General features: G+C 39.3%; 1 protein-coding gene across 1 annotated transcript in view; it reads right to left on the reverse strand.

Moving 5' to 3' along the window:
* Window positions 1-747: 747 nt before the first annotated feature.
* The window catches only part of PPEF2 (protein phosphatase with EF-hand domain 2), a 36,733-nt gene continuing 15,058 nt past the window's right edge, over window positions 748-22,422 (reverse strand). The window contains exons 10-16 of the mRNA XM_063108460.1: window positions 12,073-12,465; window positions 10,341-10,526; window positions 8,659-8,801; window positions 5,400-5,506; window positions 4,276-4,439; window positions 3,439-3,526; window positions 748-968 (exon numbers count right to left, since the gene is read on the reverse strand). Of these exons, the coding sequence (XP_062964530.1) occupies window positions 748-968; window positions 3,439-3,526; window positions 4,276-4,439; window positions 5,400-5,506; window positions 8,659-8,801; window positions 10,341-10,526; window positions 12,073-12,465 (1,302 nt within the window). The remainder of the gene's footprint in view (window positions 969-3,438; window positions 3,527-4,275; window positions 4,440-5,399; window positions 5,507-8,658; window positions 8,802-10,340; window positions 10,527-12,072; window positions 12,466-22,422) is intronic.

The raw sequence follows: 22,422 nt of genomic DNA on the forward strand, positions 1-22,422 counted from the left end.
ATGTTATTAACCACAGTGTTATTTATAATAAAGAAAAACTGGAAACAATATGTATGTTTAACAATTGGAGAATGGCTAAACAGATTATAGTGCCATCTATTTGAAAGAAAATTATGCAGCCATTAAACTAATAATCATGAAGACTATGTAGCAACATGGGAAAGTGTTAATAATTAGATGTGAATTTATTTTAAAAATCAGAATGTAAAATTATATAAACATTATTATTACAAGTAAGGAAAAGTAAATAATGAGAAAAATCCATATGTTTGGGTCATGGGATTACACATACAATTTTTTGTTAATTTTCCTTCACCAATATGACACTTTAAAAACAATAAATAAAAGTATAAAATGAAAACAATGAGGGGGTTGAATTATCAGTGGTTCTTAACTGGAGTAGACTTCAGAATTTAAAAATACTTATATCTGAGTTCTACTTCGTAAAGATTCTAAGATGGGGCTGGGGCACCTATATACTTACTTACACACACACACACACACACACACACACACACACACACACACACACACACACACACACACACCCAACCCCATCCCTCCACACTCAAATACACAGGTGATACAGACGCATATCAGTAGGCAGATTCTCAGCATAAAGTTCCACGAATCTATGGAGAATAAGGGAGATACTGCAATGACAAGCTTAGCATTTCCTATGAGGCACGTGGGCGATGAAAGCCAGGCTGTTCTTAGTGTGATCCTGGACTGCTGCAGCCACTGTCTTTAGTGTTTGTGGCTCGCTGGGCAATCTGCGCCATCACCCTCTGAGCAGGATTGCTCTACAAGGCGGAAGGCCTCCAGGAACTCATTAATATCAATTTGGCCATCCTTGTTGAAATCGATGCTCCGGGCAAGGTCATAGATGCAGTCATCTGTGACATCAACGTTCATATGAGAGCTGAACAGCTTCCACGTCTGCCTGAACTCGTCCAGTGAGATGAACCCTTACCAGAGGGAGGAAGTAACTTCAGTGAGTCAGTCTAGTTTTCAGTGTTCATTTCCTCTAACATTCTTACAAGGAGACCTGCTCCCTATTGTTAAACAAAGACACCCAAGGCATAGTATCTAGTTTAAACTTCCAGTGGGATCACATAAAGCCACTGAATCTCCAGTGGTTCTCAACTGAAAGCAATTTCACTTGCCTCGCTCCAGGAGACATTTGGTAATATCTGGAGACATTTTTGATTGTCATGACTGAGGTCAGGGTGGGGGGTTACTGGCATCCAGTAGATAAAAGACAGGGATGCTCTGAACATCCTACAATGCACAAGATGGACCTCAAAACAAATAATTATCCAGCCCACAATGTCAACAGTACCACTGCTGAGAAACTCTGCAATTAATTGTCCCAACCATATACTAATTTAAAAAGCCTTTGGGGGCCAGCCCCGTGGCTCACTCGGGAGAGTACGGCACTGGTAGCACTGAGGCCATGGGTTCGGATCCTATATAGGGATGGCTGCTGTGCTCACTGGCTGAGCGTGGTGCAGAACACACCTTGCTGAGGATTGCAATCCCCTTACCGGTCAAAAAAATAAATAAATAAATAAATTTTTAAAAATAGATAAATAAAAAGCCTTTGGACCCATGCATTTACGGTCAAATTTTTACAAGGGTTCCAAGATTATTTGATGGGAAAAAAATAGCTTTTCCAACAAATATAGGGGGATAACTAGATAATCCACATGCAAAAGAATAAAGTTAGACTCCAACCTCATACTATATACAAAAATTAACTCGATATGGATCACGGACCTAAATGTGAGAGGTAAAACTATAAAACTCAGAGAAGAAAACATAGTTATAAATCTTTGTGACCTTGGATTATGCAACAGTTTCTTAGGACACCAAAAGCGCAAACAACAAAAGCAAAAATAAATTAGACTTTTTAAAAACTTTTGTGCATCAAAGGACACTACCAAGGAAGTGAAAAGACAATGTACAAAATCAGAGAAAATACTTGCAAAGCATGTACCTGTTAACTTTCTGATATCAACAATATACAAATACTTCTTACAACTCAAATAAAAAGACAAATAACTCAATTTCAAAAATGGGCAAAGGATTTGAATAGGATCCAAACAATTCTATTTGTGTATCTTCTATGTGTATATCTTCTATTGTCCATTTGTATATCTTCTATTCTCCAAAGAAGGTATACAAATGGACAATAAGCACACAAAAAGATGCTCGACATCATTAGTTATTAAGGAAATACAAATGAAAATCAGAATGTGATACTTTATACCCAGTAGGATGGCAATAGTAAAAATTTAAAAAATAAACACAGAAAGTATCAAGTGCTGGTGAGGGTGTAGAGAAATTGGAACCCTCATGCATTGTGGGGATGTAAAATGATACAGCCACTGTGGAAAACAGTTTGGCAGTTGCTCAAAAAGCTAAACATAGAATTAACACATGACCCAGCAATCCCACCCTTAGGTATAAGCTCAGGAGAATTGAAAATATATATTCACAGAAGAAGTTGTACATGAATGTCCATACAGCATTATTCAAAATAGCTAAAAAGTGAAAACAATCCAAATGTCTAGCTGATGACTGGATAAACGAAGCATGTATGTCCGTACCATGGAATGTTATTCAGCCATAAAAAAGGAATGAAGAACTGATACTGCTACCACATGGATAAACCTTGAAAACATTATGCTTAATGAAAGTATCCAGACACCAGAATAGGCAAATCCGTAGAAACAGAAAGTAGACCAGTGGTTGTCAGGGACTGCTGGAGGAGGGACAGCGGCTGGGGACTGACTGCTGAGGGGTATAGAAATCATTTTCAGGTGATGAAAATGTTCTAAAATCAGATAATGGTGATGTGATGGTTACACAAACTCGTGAATACACTAAAAACCGCTGAATTGTACACTTTAAATGGGTGCGTTATATGATATGTGAATTATACCTCAAAAAAAAAAAACATTGAAGAAAGCCTTTGGAATATTAGGGGAATATTGGGGTGAAGGTGTATGGGCCCTCCCTGCACATCTTTATGTAAATTTCTGTGAATCTATAATTATTTCAAAATAAAAGTTTTGAAAAAAATACTTGGGGAATGAGACTGCAAAAGTCTTTCTGTTCCAGGCACTCTTCATTACTTTGTGGCTCTCGTGGATGGAATTATAAGGGATGTCACATCTCCTAACAGTTACTCTTCCTCTAAGAAGCTCTCGTTCAGTTTGTCCGCATTCTTCTCTGCCCCATCCGTTTGTATATGGGCTGCTTGTATCGTTCAGGTACTTTTCTAGTGTCTGCCACTTGTAAGTACTACTTACTATGCTCCCCAAATGCTTGCTCGAGTGGAGATGAGTCAGGAGGAATCAGGAAGGGGACTAAAGGGTTCGAGGTAAAATGCTCGCCATGTGTCAAAAGTGGTAGAATAATGAATGCCTTTACCTGAATGATCACTGTCTATGATCCTAAAAATGGTCTCCAGGTCATATCGGTTTCGATACAGTGTTTCCAGCAAACTTGATTGTATGTTCTGCAAGAAAAAACTCATTTTCCTTCTATGTCTTATATTGAGGCTTGTCCTAATATATGGGTAACACACAATCAGCCCCGACAATCACACGCTCTTGAAAAAACCTGAAGATATCTTACCATCCCTCTACTCCCCCAAACCCCTTTACTTCACCAAATAACCTAGTGATTTAAGAAGTAGCTAGCCCATGATGAACATGTTCTAAAATTGACCGTGGTGATGTTTGCACATATCTGCAAACATGTATACTAAAAACCACTGAATTGTATACTGTAAAAGTGGATGGATTGCATGATGTGAATTATATTGCAATAAAGCTGTTTTTTAAAAAGCACCTAACCCACGGTCTCACATACATTACATATTCAATAAATATTTATTAAATAATTACTTTTTTAAATGGAGGAAGCAGCATAGTGTCGAGGAAAGAAAATGGGTCTTGAGGTCAGATGCACGTGGATTTCAGGCACAACTTAGAAGTTCTATGGCTTCGGGTAAGTTACTAACATCTGTGGGCAGCGTCCTCATAAGTATAACAGCACTGATAATACCTACCTCTCGGGGTGATTTTGAGGATTAACTGAGGCAACATATGTAAATCACTTAACACACAGTCTGACACATAGACACTCAACAAATAGTTCTCTGCCTTTTGGGTTCTCCACAGGTGGTTGTTTCTGATTCAAGGTTCTCTGTAAGAGGCCTCATAGTCCACAGTGCGCCCTCACCCACCATTATCACACCATTACCTCACGGCTCAGTTGCTTTTTGGCCAAGTCCTCCAACCAGGACTTGTAATCCAGCACATTATCCGTCGAGCTGTTCACCAGCTGTGGCCTCAGCACCCGCCACGGCAGTCCTAGACGCAACACACACTCCACAGCGGCTGCCCAGTCACTCAGGGAGATTAAACCTACAGGAAAGAGCCAGCTTATTGACTTGTACCTCCAAGTCTAGTTTCCTGCCCAAGGGTGTGTACATTTTTACCCTGACGTCCTTCTTACTATCTCTAGGTAATAGAAATAATGGGCACTGTCACCATTTTTGAGAGTTGGCTGGAAACTAGGTTTGCCAGAAAAAATATACGATGCCCAGTTAAATTTGAATTTCAGAAAGACAAAAAAGTGTAAGTATGTGCCAAATATTACATAAAAACTATTTGTTGTCTGTCTATAATACAAACTTAATTAGGCACCCTAAATTTTTATTTCTAAATCTGGCAACACTGCTGGAAGCCACACAAGACTCTTGTAAATAGCATCATAAAACATTATACATATACAGCATTAGTTGTTTAAAAAAAATCAAGCTTCCTAAGTTCCTTAGAATATATTATTTACTGAAACTCTTGGAAGGCTACAATTTGTGTGTATGAAAAGATATTTCTATACATTTTTAAATGTTACTGCTATTTTTAATAGGGCTGTATTTAGTCAATGCCCATTAGACATTCCATTGAGTTGAGGAAAGCCATCACTTTTAGTTTGGATAACAGACCATGGAACAGATAAGCACAGACTCAACAAGAAGTCAAGTCATAGATTTTTGCTGGTCTATCATATACTCTCCTAACTTCTCCCACTTGAGTTTTGATTAGTTCAGCTTTGTCACCAATTTTTTAGTTCAGCTTTGACTCCAATTTTTTCACCATCTCCATTTATACTTGGCCAAGTTCATATTCTGTTAAAAGTTTAGAATTTTTAAAATGTAGAAAAAATAAATGGGACATTACATTGAATAAAGTGAAAGAAGTAGTCAAAGGGGAATTTTGATCATTTGCTCATTCAACAAGTATTTATTTGCTAAGTCCTGTGAGATAGACTGTCTGGCTAGCTTCCATTCTCTGTGAATCTTTTTACTTCATTGGTCTTACCGGTTTTATCGGCATCATGCTTCTTAAATTCACCAAGAAGATCCGAGGAATGAGCAAATAACTTTTCCCGCAGAGCTCTCAGAGCCGACTCCTCTACTCTGCTAATCCTGGAACAGGAGATGAAAGGAGAATTTTTAATAATGTAGAAGAGATGGTCACGTGTTCTACTACATTTTTCCTCTCTCTTTCCTTACATCTTAACTTCCCAAGAGCTCAGTCACTGCCCTTCTTAGAAATCTCTTCAGGGTTTTTTTGGCAACTTTATTTGTTGCTGTTGTTTTTAATTGTACGTGTTTATAGGGTACAGTGTACATGCATACATTGTATAATGAAGGAGCTCGGTTTCTGAGGGAAGATCTCCATCTCTTATTTTCTTCACCGCCTCCCTCCACTTTTCCCTGAGGGGCACAAGTAGGACCAGTTTGGGGAATGCTGCTGTCCTGTCTAGTACTACAGGACAGTAGTTAAAGCAGAAGTTCTGGAGAAAGATCACCTTTGTGGTAAATTTATCTAAGTGTCCTATGCCTCAATTTCCCCATCTGTAAAATAGGGATAAAATGGTACCTACCTCATAGGATTATTGTCAAAATTAAATGAGTAAATTCACCTACAGCACTTAGAAGAAAGCCTGGCACATACAAAGCAGTTAACAAATGGGTATCTGTTTTCATAATCATTACACTTTCCTTGTAATTTATTATTATGTCAAATAGTCAGAAAGCAAGATCTATGAATAACCAAATAATATTAATTTCATTTTCTCATTCTCTCTGGGTCCGTAGAGTAATGCTTGGCACAGCACCTGGCCCAAAGTAAGTGCTCAATAAATATCTGTAGTTGAATGAACAAACAAGAATGTAAAAAGAGATAAAAGGTAAATGTACTCTATTTGTAACGTCTCATTGAGGAATGAGCCATTCTACAGATAATGACTATCTTTTGAAGTGCTAAAATTTTTTTAAAAAACAGTTTAATCATGCTTGATGAAAATCCTTATTGCAGCTTAAGGTATTTAACATAACAGTCCTTCAGTGGGCTCCACAGATGCTTTAAAAACTGTGAACCACCTGGAACTCATCCCAAATATCATGGATATGTGAGTACATGTGCTTTTTCTGGAGAGAGTTTGTTGTTTTATCAGAGGCTAAAAGAAGCATGGGACCCCTTAAAAGTTTAAGAGCCACTAGTTAGACAAAGCATTTATGCTGTTTCCTGGTAAACTGCAGTCATGGACAGTTACACAAGGGTGGAGTATAGCAACGTCCTCGAAGCTATCTGAATGCACAAAGCTCTCTGTCCCTACGTCAGGCAACACACATTAAGCACTTACTAAATGCAGAGCTCTACACATATGATCTAGTTAATCCCTCAACAGCCACTGAAGTAGGTATAATCTGTTATGCTCAATACAGAGGTAAGTAAGTAAATCAAGGTCACAGAGCTAACAAGGGATGGGACCAGGAATCCATCTTGACAGCTGAACTGCAGGCTGGCTATGCTATTATTGTGAGAAGCAGATTTAAACAAAAGGTACATGAGTTCTGAATGAGCGTTCCTCTAACAAAAGCATGTGATCCTGTGTTTATGGACCTTGAGACACCAACTATGGCTGCCCAGAGATATTTCTCCCTTGTTCTCCATTCTGCTCCAGATAGTTGAAGTCATTGGATAAGTGACTTCTGGGTGAATGAGGTGATGTTGTACTTATTTAATGCAATCAATGAATATTTCAAAGAGCTGAATGTTCTTTGATTATCTTATTAAAACACACTATTTATGGGATTCTCTACAATGACTCCTTTTGTAATGACAATACCTAAATCCTATGGAATCATGGTGTTCCAGGTGTCAGGGCCCACCCCTGGAGATTCTAATTTGGTAGAGCTGGGTGAGGCTCAGGTGGGTGGTTTTCTGTAAAGCTTCACAGATGATTTTGCTGCACAGTAGATTTGACTCTCACTAGATAAGTTAAAACTTTTACATAATACTTCTTTTTGAGTGAGGCTGGCCTGTATTTAATAACTCAATAGCGATTTAAAGTAATTTATTTTTACAGCATTCACACAAGCTAAATGCTAAACATTAAAGTGTTCTCTATTCATCTGATTTATGCTTTGTCTATTTTGATTTCTAATTTAGTTAGGCAAAATAATTAAAGAAACTTGTTAAGTAGCACTAAAACTGTATCTATTAACATCTTATATACTCTGAGGCCATTTTCTGCGTGGGAGGCAATATTGCATAGTCATTAAATGGTGAGTTTTGCGATATATACATGTATATTCAAAACGTGTAGGTAGGCTCATTCCGTTTGCCTTGTTTTACACTTGTACTATGTATGTGAGATTTTTGTATTGTCAGAAAATTTGATCTGCCTCCTTCTGGTAATAGTTGCATAACTTTCCAGGTGATTGTTTCATGGTTTATTTAACCATTCATTTGTTAATTCCCTTATTAATACATAGTTCTATTTTTTAATGTTTTAGCCAATACTACAATAAAGATCTAAATACATTAAAGAAACAAAACAAAAAAGGATTAACACAGCCCCACCACTGGCCAATAAATAAATAAATAAATAAATGGTGAGTTCTGAAATAAGACAGCCTGGGTCTACCTTCTACTTATTAGCTGTGTGACCACAGACCAGCTAATTTAACCTCTGTTCCTTAATTATCACATCTATAAAATTGAAATTAATAATAATATCTAGTTCATAAGTTCATTGTAAGACAATACATATATTCTTTATAATTACACTTAATGTGGGGCAAGCTCTCAATTATGATTAGAACTCACAATCATCTCAACAGACATCATTTAAATAATATTACATACTTCCTTCTCAGAAAGGGGCATTGTTAACAAATGTGTGAAATCCATCTGCCAAATCTTCAAATAAAGACTTTGGCTGTGGCTTACGGGGATAACACAAACACTTTAAGGATGAGAGAAAATAGAAGAATAATCCTAGAAAGACTTAGAGGCCTGGGATATGAACTTTACCCGAGATGCATCCCTTGAGAATAATTTCTGCAGAAAACAAATTTGTTGTTCCCATTAATGAGTGGCAGGTAGAGATATTAGAGTGTATGGAGAAGGGAGAGACCTTCTTATAATGTCTATTCCAGACCTTAATCCTGACATACCAAAATTCTGAATTCTCACTTAGAATTTGGATAAATGTAATGACGTTTGACATTTCAAAGGTCCTACAAACACTAAGTTTTTCTGGAAATCACTCATTGCGAACTCTTGCCTTTGTCTCATGGTCAGTGTGTGGGTTGCCTTGTTAGTTTGATACTGCACGATGTGTGGCATCAGGGCTGGCCCCAGTTTGACATAGGCTCCTCTGTTGCTGCCAATTTCATAGTAGTTGGAGGCAGAAAAGATGGTTAATACCTGAAGAAAACAGAAGAGAGACAGGCATTCACGCTCACTGAAGAACCCTTCATCCTCAATCCTACATGACCCAACCCAACTTTAGAGGCTGCTGCTGTTCCTCATACTCATCTGTGGATCTTTGTCTTTTCTTTCATTTTTTTTTTTTTCAAGTCATCACTGCTAATAGGCAGGAGTTGTGACTCAAGTCATAGAAACTTGAATTCTGATAGGACATCCACAACACGTATATCCCAAGTAAAAACAGCAGGGGTCATAGAAAACACCTCATTTGGTTCAACTTGGAGGCATGCTGGGGCTGATAAACTGGGATGGTCATTACAACTAGCAGGCAAATCAGTGCTTAAAGCCGATGTGATGCCTCAGAGCAGACTTTCCTACAGAGTGTTGTGCCTCCTGAGATGCTCTGTGAAAGAAGTTTCCATTGTCAATACATTGGGAGTGCTAGATGCTATATCTCTTTCTGGAGACTTACAATGTATATAGGAAATTAAAAGTTCTTGGAAGTCCTACAGTAAAGAAACTTGTATGACCATTTACCAAATATTTCTTACATTAGTTGATCTCACTCCTTTTTTTCACATGGGAACCTGTTACTGTCCTGTAGAATTAGTATTCCTGGGAATACAGAATCCCATCCTAGTGGCATTGGCAAAAATTGTAGGATTTGCCCAAAGATTAGTCAGGACACTCATCATGCTCCTGAGAAGACAAACAATCCTGAATCCCTGCTTGGGAAACAGTGCAGAAATCCAATTACCCTGTAGGGTTGTTTGAGGTACGATAGCTAGCCATGTGTCATGGGTTAAAAGTGTCCCCCTAGGAAACTTGATCATCACTTAACAGTGTTAAGAGGCTGGGAAATCTGATTATGGTACTTGAGAGGTGGGACCTTTAAGAGGTGATTGGATCATTAGGGCTATGCCCTTGTGAATGGGATTAATCCATTCATTGGTAATGGGTTAATGGTTTAATGGGTTATCATGGGCATAGACTGGTGGCTATATAAGGAGAGCACATGAAAGAGCTCTTGCCATTCTCACCATGTGATACCCTGCATTGCCATGGGACTCTGTACAGAGCCCCCACCAAGAAGAAGGCCCTCACCAGATGTGCTCCCTGACCATGGACTTTCCAGCCTCCATAACTATAAGAAATAAATTCTGTTTCTTTGTAATTTACCCAGTTTCATGTGTTCCGTTATAAGCAACAGAAAATGTACTAATACATTGTGTGTCTTAAAGAATAGAGATGTAGCTGGAAAACACTGGCCTCATATTCTCATCCATAAAATGGAACCAAATCTGCCCCTTACTCTTAGGGTACCGGTGAGCAGTGGCTTCAATCAAATTTTGAGTTGTAAAGAGGTTATAATAGTCAAGGATAACTTGACTGTTAAAAGCCTAGTTGCTTTGAGCAAGTGGGTAACAGATACAAGGCACAGTTGATTGTTAGAAACTGAGAGCCTCAGCTCATCCAGGCCTGTGCCCTTTTGACTAGTGACACACAAACCTGTGCTGCTGCGGAAGGTCTACCTACCTTGCGGTTGTGGCAGAATTCATAGCCTTCAGGTTTGCATTCATGGGAACGGATCAGGAATTGCAGGTTGTATTTTTGTAGCAACTGTTCTGTCACATCAGGCCCAAAATAACAGCCTCCTCCTCGAACAGTGTTGGCCTTGCAACCCTCCTGCACCATGGGATCACTCCACAGGATGTCTACCACCTGGAAAGACAGAGAGATGGTTTCTTTCCTAAGAACTAGACAGACATTCATTCATATGAAAAGAGAAAGAGAAGGAGGTGGAGGTGGCAGAGGAGAAAAATATCTGAATAAAAGTAAGTGAACAAATTTCTAGGCAATCAATATTTGACACAGATTTATATCTTTGGACCCCTACAGAATTTTTTATTACTCACAAAATGAGTATGTGTATGTGTATGTTAGTTGACAAGCATATACCCACTTTCTTGAAAATAAATCTTATGTGAAAGCTCAATATGCAAAACAGACAGAGTTGCTCTGGTAGTAGCTTTGATCACAGCCAGCAGTCTTCAGCCAGTGCTCCAGGCTCCTGGACATTTGCCCCAAAGAGAAGGCAGAAGCCCTGAGACTGGCAAGATAGTCTCTCACGCAGCATTCACAAGTCCCCAGATGCAGTCATGGGAAAGTGCAATTGATGCTTTATTTCTTAAAATAATTTAAGAATTTTGAAAAGAATTTTCAGAAGAACAGAGCAATTTTTCTAGCAATTTAGATTCTATCTTATTATTAATACTCAGGAAAACTCTGACTGCCAATCTTTCACAACTCAGATGAAATAACTGAGTATACAAGAATGCTTCAAAAAGTTCATGGAAAGTTTATATTATCTTTTAATTCTATTTTTCCATACACTTTTTGGAATACCCTCATATTTTGGTTGTTGACACCTAATACTTCCTAAATGTACTTTTAAGAAAAAATCTCATTCGATTTGAAAATATTAGAACATTATTATTGAGTCGTGTTTTGTAAAAGAAGAGATTTGCACTTGTAAATTTCAATTCTCAGTTAGTGTTGAAGCCCAGACTGACTAAATGTAACCTAAACTCACCACCTCTCTCTCGCTCTCTCGCTCTCTCTCTCTCTCTCTCTCTCTCTCTCTCTCTCTCTCAGGCTTCTAGCCTCAGAGTGAGCTGCTACTCCTCCTTCTCACCATCCTCCATCCAATTGATCAGCAAGTTCTGCTTATTTTAGCTCCTCCTTCTTCTGTACTTACAGAACTCTGATTGTGTTTGGGGTGGCAATGTGCCAAGATAAACACTTGCTTTCCAGACTCCCTTGCAACTAGGGGTGGCCATGTGACACAGTTCTAGAGATTCCGGGAAAGCTCTTTAGTGGCCTGATAACAGAGGACAGAGCTGCTGATAGCCTCTTGGCCTTGAGCTATCTCAGCCATCCTGCTGACACACATAAAATAGCATGTAAAAGCACCCAATAAACCGTAGCTCACTTTCTTACCCCATTGATGCTAAGTCGGCAAAACAAGTAGTCTCAGGCAAAAGAGCCCATCCACTACATCTTCCCATCCTTTATAAAACTTTAACATGTATGAGTCATTAGGCAACTACTAATGTCCTTCTGGGGTGTTCTAATATCAGAGAGAGAAAGAGGGGTCCAAAGACATACCCTGAGTTTACATGGAAAGAGGAGATTTAATCTGTTTAAAATCATTGGTCTCTGCTGATGGCAGCCAGATTTTAGGAAGCAGCACCTGTCCACAACCCACCTGCCTCCACTCCTCCTGAGTGGGCTCCAGCAGCTCCCCAGCCTCAGAGTCCGTCTCTGAGGTGAAGGGCGAGAGCTCTTTCTTCTCCCTGACCTCTGCGAAGCCTGCTTGCAGCCGGCACTGCTCCAGCTCCAGGTCCACGGAGCGCCGCACCTGCCGGGAGAGCTCCTTGCGGTCAAGGTGGACGCTGATGGGGATGCTGGAGGACCGGCCGGCTTTGTGGGCCTTGTCAGAGCTGAGCCGAAGGGGCGAGGAGGGGAGAGAGCGGCTCTGGGGGAGAAACCATGGGGTGGGTATTTCTGCAGTGCTCGTCTGATTGTCTTTTCTCTTCTCCTCTGCCTGTTTCTCTTTCTCACTCTCCTTTCTCGTTTTGTACCTCAGGGTAGAAACAACCTAAAAATGTCCAAAAAAGATACAGATGCTGGAATGAAACTGTAAGTCCTTTCTGAGATCAGTCCTAAACACTGGGGTCCACAGACAAGTGCTCCTGGCCTGGGACAAGATAAGTGCAGATCATGAAAGTAAGCCTTAGAAATGTTTATAGCAACTTGATATTGCCATGACATTCAAACACATGATCAGTGAGCTTGTAGTTTTTGTTTGCATAACATTTTTCTAATAATTCATATTTATTGTATTTTACAAAAATATTGATCTGCTGGCTTTGAGAAACACTAACCTAGGTCATCATTTTTCTCTAGGAGCCATGGGACAGGAGGCACAGAATGGCATTTTGCAGGAAGTGCTATTGTACCCATTATGTCGCCTGTGCAGGAGGGACAGAGAGGGGAAGGAGCACCTCTTTTCAGCCTGCACCTAATTGGGAAGATACTCTTCTTGCCAAAAGAAACCGAATATAGTCCCTTTCACTGACTCACAGTCGGCACGGTGCTGGAACCAATGGAGAATGAAGAGGACACAAATGGCATGACTTCTAATCATGGGAAAGAGAGGGTCAGGCCATGAGCAGAGTCACGGCACTGAGCAAAAAGAGAGAGCAATCCTTCCTGGCGTGCCTGACCACTGCAGTGAAAACTGAAGGAAACAACTTCCAAAAGGGATATCCATGACCAAGGTCTGGTTCATAAAGGGAACTCTGTGCAGGCGCAGAATCAGAGAACTAGAACTTTCTGCAAATAGATCTAAGGAATGTGATACAAGAAAGCCGTGTCCCAGTGTGGACTGGCTTAGGGCAAGAACAAAGAAGGACACCCAGAGGGGGTCAGCAGAACCGAGAGTCCAGATTGAATAGAATAGAACAGAGGTATTCTGACACAGGACAAGTACTAATCGGTTTCTCAGCAGTTCCTGTCTTGGGCACAGTGAGTGAGAGGCCAAAAAACACAAACTCACTCGTAACCACCTCCTCTCTCCTCATTGCCAGCTCATAGTGAAGGCCAGTCCACCAATCTCACCCCTACCAATCTCAGGTAACTTTATTTTAAGGACGTTCTTATTCGCTCCAAGAAGCATCCCTAACTTCGATCCTTAAGGAGACTAATAGTGTTAGTACATATTGATCCCTTTCCAGATGGGTGCTTTTCTGGGCACTTGGCATAAATTAATTGATTAACCCTCATACCACCCCTATGAAATAGCATTATCACTCATAGCATGGGTAAGAAAATTGAGGCACTAAGATACTAAGACCCTTCCAGGACTGAATCCAGATAGTTTGACTCTGGAGCCCACACTTCCCTGTCTTCCCTCCCAAGTGGTCCCCAGACTATACAAATCGATACATCACTCCCTCTCCAGAGCTCTACAAACCAAATATTGGGAAGTTTGCTTTTTGCTAAGCTAGAGAAAACAAACTGTTCTTTAGCAATCTTTCCCAAAGTTCTTACTTCTATGTTTATATAATTAAACATGATTTTTCCCATGAGATAATCTGCTCTACTGCGACTTGCTATCTGTCCTTCCAGATGCAGATGCAGCTGAATAGAATGTTTGAATTGAAAGTTTGTGAGGAACACCAAGATACAATAGATGTGAAAGTGAAACAAAATGAAATGAAAAATGAGGTGCAAACAACATGCAGAATTGACAAAGGCAATACTAAGAACTGGTTTTAGGTTCCTTGGGCTCCTCATTCTCTTCAATTATAGGGAAGGGCTGAGATTGCGTAGAAGTAGAGAGGAGATTTTGTAATGAGGATTTTGGAGGGAGCCACTGAGATGTTGCGGGTCTCCCCTCCTCTGCCTCTGCCAAGGAATTATCCTTTTCCTCTTCCAACATTGAGTTTGCGTGTACAGGGACACATAACTTGTCATTTAGTGACCAAACCACAAAGAGGCATATCCAGACCTGATAGAACCTAAGTTAAGAAACTGTGGACTCTGAGTTGCATGGAATTACTGGATGAGCCTTGAGAGGATTCTCCACTTGGGATGGGATGAGCACGATTCTATATGTGGGAAGGAATGTTCATTGAAATTTGGGGAACCAAAGGGACAAATCAAGTTAGAGTGTCAGTACCCTAATATTTGTCTAAACTTCTTCCTTAGTAACAAAACCCTTGATTCTTATATGGACAAGTGACAACGCAAAATGAAGACTATACAGTCATACCTTGATATCCATGGAGGAATTGGTTCCAGGACCTCCTGCGGCTAGCAAAATCCACAGATGCTCAAGCCCCTGGTATAAAATGCTGTAGTATTTACATATAACCTACACACACCCTCCCATATGCTTTGAATCATCTCTAGATTACTTAAGATACCTACAATAATGTAAATGGTATGCAAATAATTATTACAACATCTTGTTTAGGAAATAATGATAAGAAAAAAAGTCTGTACATGCTCAGTACAGACACAAATTTTTTTCCCAAATATTTTCAATCTGCAGTTGATTGAATCAACAGATGTTGGGTACAAGGACTGACTGTACTTGCAAACTTCCCTTTCAGCTAAATGTAGACATATGACTATGTTCTGGTCAATTAAATATGAAGAGAAATTTTTTGTACGACTGGATGTCCATAAAGGGAAAGAGCATGTCTTCTTCTCTCTTTAATTTTTGCTAACTAAAATGTGGTCAGATGGCTGGAACTCAAGCAGCCATCTTGGGCCATGATGCAACAGGGCAGCTCAACAAGATGGGAGTCAGAGTCACTGATGACTTTGTGGCATCACTGTACTATCACTGGACTGGTTGCCTCCAGCCTTTATTTACATGAGAAAGATATAAACTCCACTGTTATTTGGAGTTTTCTGTGACTTCAGCCACATGTAATTAATATAATTTCCACTTATGAAGTGCAAATTTTGTAAGGCACAGCACATATATTTTCACTTAATTCTCACAACACCTATGATAGAGTTATTCATATCCCTATTATATAGATTTAGAAACTGAAGTTACAATAAGTTAGATCACTTGTCCAAGGTCATGCAACTGTAAGTAGCAAAACCAGAATGTTTATCTGACTTCATAGACCATGAGTTAACCACTCACCATACCTACTCAGGAAAAAAAAGAAACACTTCCATACTTGAATATCTTTGTGGCAAAGACCATCATTCCTCTCAAATCTGTTTCCTCCTTCTCTCTCATAGAAATGGAAACCCCAAAGTTTTTTGCTGGACACTTGGCCAACCATAAAAGAAGACTTCATTCCCAGCCTCCCTTCTAGTGAAGGGTAGCCATGCCACATAACCACATTCTGACCAATGGAATGAGAGCAGAGACATGTTCAAGTACTACATTGTGTCTTTAAAGGGCAGGAGTACTCTTCTTCCCTTCCTTCCTCTCCCCTACAGAACAGATGTGATGGCAAGCCATCTTGGGTGATGCAGCTGAAGCCATGGGGCTGACACCCTCGGGCTGACAGTGTAACAAGACATAAGAAGCCTGGGTCTCTGGACAACTGCATAGAACAAAACTGCCGTATCAGCCAATAACTGCACATTCCAAGATTCATACCCACATTTGTCTGACTCAAAAGCCATGGTCTTTCATGCACATCATATCTACATAGATTTTCATATTTATTAGAGTTTTCAAGTTGAAGTAGACTGGCTTGTGTGGTGATGAATTCCCTGTCTTTGGAACTTCTCAGGAAAATTTCGTCAAATATGTTATAGCAGGAGTTCCTGTGTGGAATGGGCAGTTGGAGTATAGGAGCCATAAGGTACCACTCAAGTGTGAGAGCCTATTATTATAGAACCTTTGCTACCTAGATTTCCACTTCCAAAATGAAACAGAAAATAGGAACTTATTAGGATATAGTTGTAATACATTCTAACATCCTGCCCCCTCTCCCCCAACACATGCTGGTTACTGTGAGTTCCTTAAGGACAGGCACCATCTCAGGTTCATCTTTGTATCTCTCCTAATGCTTTCTTTGCACATAGTAAGCACTCAAAACAGACAAGGGTACTACACTAAGTCTGTGGAAAAATAGAATTAAGAGGGCCAACCCTGTGGCTCACTCAGGAGAGTGCGGCACTGGGAGTGCAGTGGCGCTCCCGCCACAGGTTCGGATCCTATATAGGGATGGCCGGTGTGCTCACTGGCTGAGTGCGGTGTGGGTGACACCAAGCCAAGGGTTGTGTTCCCCTTACCGGTCACAAAAAATAAAAATAAATAAATAAAATATAAATATAAACAGATTGTACTTCTAAAAAAAAAAATAGAATTAAGAGATAATACGAATCTTTCCATGAAATTTTTGAAGTACCCTCATATTTGTTGAGTTTAACTGAAATTGAGAGGACTTCTGGGACTATGGCAGATAAGAGGTGCCCAGAGGACATTCTTCCTGCAGAAGATCAAAATGGGCTCACTGCCACCACTGCCACAGTCACTGGAGCCATTGTCTGGTCCCAGAGCCATTGCCCATTGCAGAAGAGCTCCCTGCAGAGCAGCGGTCCTGTAGGTTGCCCATCACTGCAGCCACAGACTCCACAGACACAGAGAGGCAGTGCAAACACTGCCATTGTAAGTTAACACCAGTGCCACCAAGGATACTGCAGATGCGAGGGAGGCAGTTGCAGCCGCTAGCACCACTGCTGCCCCCACAAGGTAACCAACTGCCACCAAGGACACCAAAGACAAGAGGTAGGCTGTTGCAGGCACCAGCACTGCTACCACCCCCACAAAGTAACCCCACTGCCACCAAGGACACTGCAGATGCCAGGGAGGTACTTGAGCTGGCAATGCCACTGCCACCACTGCAAGGTAAACCCACTGCCACTGTGGACACCCATGCGAAGCTGTGCAGGCCACAACTGCAGATAGTGCAGCCAAGCAGGGGGCTTCTCAACCAGCACTGCTGCAGTCACTGCCACCACTGGTGCCACAAGGCATCCACCATTGTTGTGTGAGCAGTCCACTGCCACTGGAGCCACCACTGCCATGTGGGCAGCCCACCAAAGCTACTGCCATAGCCACCACTACCACAAGGGCAGTCTGCTTCCACAGCAGTAGCCCCAGCAGCCACTGCAGCTGTGTGGGCAGACCACCAACCACTCAACTGCCTTGACACAAGGAAGGTCACCAGTGGGGTATAGGGAAAGAGTAATAGAAGAAGCAACTGTTCTACAAGATGATCAGATATCAATGAAGAGATACTAGAAAAAAAAAAAGAGAAAATATGAGTCCACCAAAAGAATATAATACCTCTCAAGTACCAGACCCCAAATGGCAGGAAATCTTTGAAGAAACTGTAAAGGAACTCTGAGTAAAAATCTTAAGGAAACTCAATGAGATACAAGAAGATGCAGTTAGATGGCATGATGAACTGAGTAAAACCACCCAGGATGTGAAGGAAGAAATTTACAAAGAGATTAATACCTTTAAAAAGGGGTAGCAGAACTCATGCAACTGAAGGAGTCATTCAATGAAATAAAGACCACCACTGAGAGCTTAAGCAGCAGGCTAGAGCAAGCAGAGAAAGAATTTCTCTTGAAACAGACAGTCTCTTTGAAATAACTCAGGCAGGCCAAAAAAAAAAAAAAAGAATTTAAAAAATGAAAATCTAGGATAACAGATAACTTTAAGCACACAAATATCTGAACCATGGGAGTTCCTGAAGGGGAGGAAGAAGGAAAAGGCATTGAGAACATATTCAATGAAATAATAATGGAAAACTTCCCAGGTATAGGGAGAGACATGGACCTTCAGATTTAGGAGGCTCAAAGATCCCCAAACAGATTCAATCCAAAAAGATCCTCCCCAAGACACATTATAGTCAAACTGGCAAAGCTCAAACAAAGAGAGAATCCAAAAAAAAAACAGCAGAGAAAAGTATCATCTATAAGGGAACCTGCATTAGTCTAACAGCAGATTTCTCAATGGAAACTCTACAAGCCAGAAGAAAATGGGATGATATATTCAAAATACTAAAAGAAAAAAATGACAGCCAAGAATACTATACCCAGCAAGGTTATCCTTCAGAAATGAAGGAAAAATAGTATATATTTCCCAGACAAACAAAAACTGCAGGAGTTCACCACCGCATGACCAGCCTTACAAGAAATTCTCAAGGGAGTCCTGCATCTGGAATCCAAAAAATGATAATCACTATCATGAATACACAAGAAAGAACAAAACTCACTGGTAAAACAAAAATGCAAATAAAAAGGAGAAAAAACTGTATCTTACCACCTCCAAAAAACAACAAATGCCAAAGACAAACAATAAAAGGGAAAGAAAAAAACAAGATATTTAAAACACCCAAATAAAAATTGATAAATGCCAGGAGTAAGACAATACCTTTTAGTAACAACCCTAAATGTAAATGAACTAAATTCTCCACTCAAAAGACACATATTGGCTGACTGGATTAAAAAGCTAGACCCAACTATATGCTGAGACTCACCTCATCTGTAAAGACACACACAGACTAATAGCTAAGGGAAGGAAAAAGATATCCCACACAAATGGAAATAAAAAATGAGCAGGCGTAGGTATTTTTATGTTGGATAAAATAGACTTTAAACCAAAAACTATAAAAAGAGAGAAAGAAGGCCACTATATAATGATGGAGGGATCTATCCAGCAAGAAGGCATAACAATCATAAATACATATTCACCCAACACCAGAGCACTCAGATATATAAAGCAAATAATATTAGACCTAAAGAAAAAGATAGACCCCAATATGATAATTGTTGGGGACCTGAACACCCCTCTCTCAGCAGTGGATATATCATTTAGGCAACATATCAACAGAGAAACACAGGATTTAAATTACACTTTAGACCAATTTATTTGGCAAATATCTGCAAAACATTTCATGCAATGACTTCAGAATATACATTCTTCTTATTAGCATATGGAACCTCTCTAGGATAGATCATATGTTAGGTCACAAATCAAGTCTCGACAAATTTTTAAAAATTGAAATCATTTAAAATATCTTTTCAGACCACAATGGATTAAAATTAGAAATCAATAACAAGCAAAACAACTCTGGAAACTATACAAATACATGGAAATTAAACAATATGCTCCCAAATGACCTATGGATCCAAGAAATTAAACAGGAAATCAAAAAATTTCTATAAACTAATAAATATAAAAACACATCATACCAAAACCTGTGGGATACAACAAGAGCAGTACTGAGGGAAGTTTATTGCAATAAAAACACCAAAAGAATAGAAATATTTCAAATAAACAACCTAACACTATATACCTCCAAGAACTAGAAAAAGAAGAACAATCCAATCCCAGATTAGTAGATGGAAAGAAATAATTAAGATCAGAGCAGAACTAAATGAAATAGAGACCCAAAAAACAATAGAAAAGATTAATAAACAAAAAGTTTGTTTTTTGAGAAGATAAACAAAATAGACAAACCATTAGCTATGCTAGCTGAAAAAAGAAGAGATAAAACCTAAATAACAAAAATCAGAAATGAAAAAGGAAACATTACAACTGACATCACAGAAATACAAAGAATCATTAGAGGCTATTATAAACAACTATACATCAACAAATTCAAAAACCTGGAGGAAAGGGATAAATTTCAGGACACATACAAACTACTAAGACTGAACCAAGAACAAACAGAAAACCTGAACAGACCAATAACAAGCAATGAGATTGAAGCAGTAATCAGCAGTCCCTCAACAAAGAAAAGCCCAGAATCAATGGCTTCACTGCTGAATTCTACCAAACCTTTAAAGAGGAATTAATACTAATTCTTTTCAAACTACTCCTAATAATTGAAACAGAGGCCATTCTCCCAAACTCATTCTATGAGGCCAGCATCACCTTGATACCAAACCAGTCAAAGATACAACAAGAAAAGAAAACTATGGGCCAATATCTTTGATGAACATAGACTCAAAAATCCTCCATAAAATATTAGCAAATAGAATACAGCAACACTTCAAAAAAACTTATACACCATGATCAAATGGGATTGATACCAGGGATGAAAGAATGGTTCAATGTATGCAAGTCAATAAATGTGATACACCACACCAACAAAATCAAGGACAAAAACCATGATTATCTCAATAGACACAGAAAAAGCATTTGAAAAATTTCAACATTACTTCATGATGAAGACTCTAAGCAGATTAAGTATAGAAGGAAAGTATCTCAACACAATAAAAGCCGTATACAGCAAACCCACTGCCAATATCATCCTGAATGGAATGAGACAAGAATGCCCACTCTCACCACTCTCATTTAATATAGTATTGGAAGTACTACCCAGAGCAATCAGGAAAGAGAAAGAAATAAAGGGCATCCGGATTGGAAAAGACAAAGTCAGATTGTCTCTGTTTGCAGATGACTTGGTCCTATTTAGAGAAAAGCCAAGAGACTCTCCAAAAATCTACTAGAGTTGATAAACAATTTTGGTAAAGTTGCAGCATACAAAATCAACATGCAAAAATCAGTAGCATTTTTATACTCCAACAATGAACTAGCAGACAAAGAAATCAAGAAAGCTATCCCATTTACAATAGTCACCAAAAAAACACAAGAAACAAAAAACAAAAGTACCTAGGAATAAATTTAACCAAGAAGGCGAAAGCTCTCTACAAAGAGAACTACAAATCAATACTGAAAGAAACTAAAGAAGACAAAAAAAGGTCAAAATACATTCGACGCTCTTGGATCAGAAGAACCAACATTGTGAAAATGTCCATACTACCCATAGCAATCTACAGATTCAATACAATCCCCATCAAAGTACCAAGGACATTCTTCACAGAAATAGAAAAAACAATCCTAATATTCATATGAAACAACAAAAGACCCTGAGTAGCCAAAGCAATCCTGAGCAAAAAAATAAAGCCAGAGGCATTATGCTACTAGACTTCAAATTATACTACAAAGCTATAGTAACCCAAACAGCATGGAACTGGCATGAAAACAGACACTTGGAACAATGGAACAGAATAGAGAACCCTGAAATCAACCCACATACTTACAGCCAACTGATCTTCAACAAAGACACCGAGAACATACATTATGAAAAAAATTGCCTCTTCAATAAATGTTGCTGGGAAAACTGGACATCCATATGTGAAAGAATGAAAGTAGACCCATACCTCTCACCATATACCAAAATCAACTCAAAATAAGGACTTAAATATAAGTCCTGAAACTATAAAACTCCTAAAAGAAAATATAGGGGAAAAGTTTCAGGAAGTAGGACTGGGCAAAGACTTTATGAATAAAACCCCAAAAGCACAGGCAACAAAAGGAAAAATAAACTGATGGTATTATATCTAACTAAAAAGTTTTTACACAGCAAAAGAAACAATTCACAGAGTGAAAAGACAACCAACAGAGTGGGGAAGATATTTGCAAAATATGCATCTTACAAAGGATTAATATCCAGAGTATACAAGGAACTGAAACAATAGTAAAAAAAACAAATAACTTCATTAAAAATGGGCAAAGGAGCTGAATAGGCATTTCTCAAAGGGAGACATACAAATGACCAACAGACACATGAGAAAATGCTCAACATCACTCAGCATCAGGCAAATGCAAATCAAAACCACATTGAGATATCATCACACTCCAGTTAGACTGGCTATTATCAAAATGACAGAGAACAACAAATGCTGACAAGGATGGGGAGAAATGGAAACCCTCCTACACTGCTCTTGGGACTGTAAATTAGTGCAGCCATTTTGAAAAATGGAGGTTTTTCAAGCAACTACAAATAGAACTGCCATAGGATACAACAATTCCACTGCTGGGTATATACCCAGAGGTTGGAAATCATCATGTTAAAGGGGTACCTGCACTCCCATGTTTATTGCAGCTCTACTTACAATAGCCCAGAGTTTGAACCAATCTAAATGTCCATTGACAGATGACTAGATAAGGAAAATGTGGTATATATACACAATGGAATACTACTCTGCC

This window comes from Cynocephalus volans, chromosome 9 (assembly GCF_027409185.1).
Source record: "Cynocephalus volans isolate mCynVol1 chromosome 9, mCynVol1.pri, whole genome shotgun sequence".
In the NCBI taxonomy this organism is placed as follows: Eukaryota; Metazoa; Chordata; class Mammalia; order Dermoptera; family Cynocephalidae; genus Cynocephalus; species Cynocephalus volans.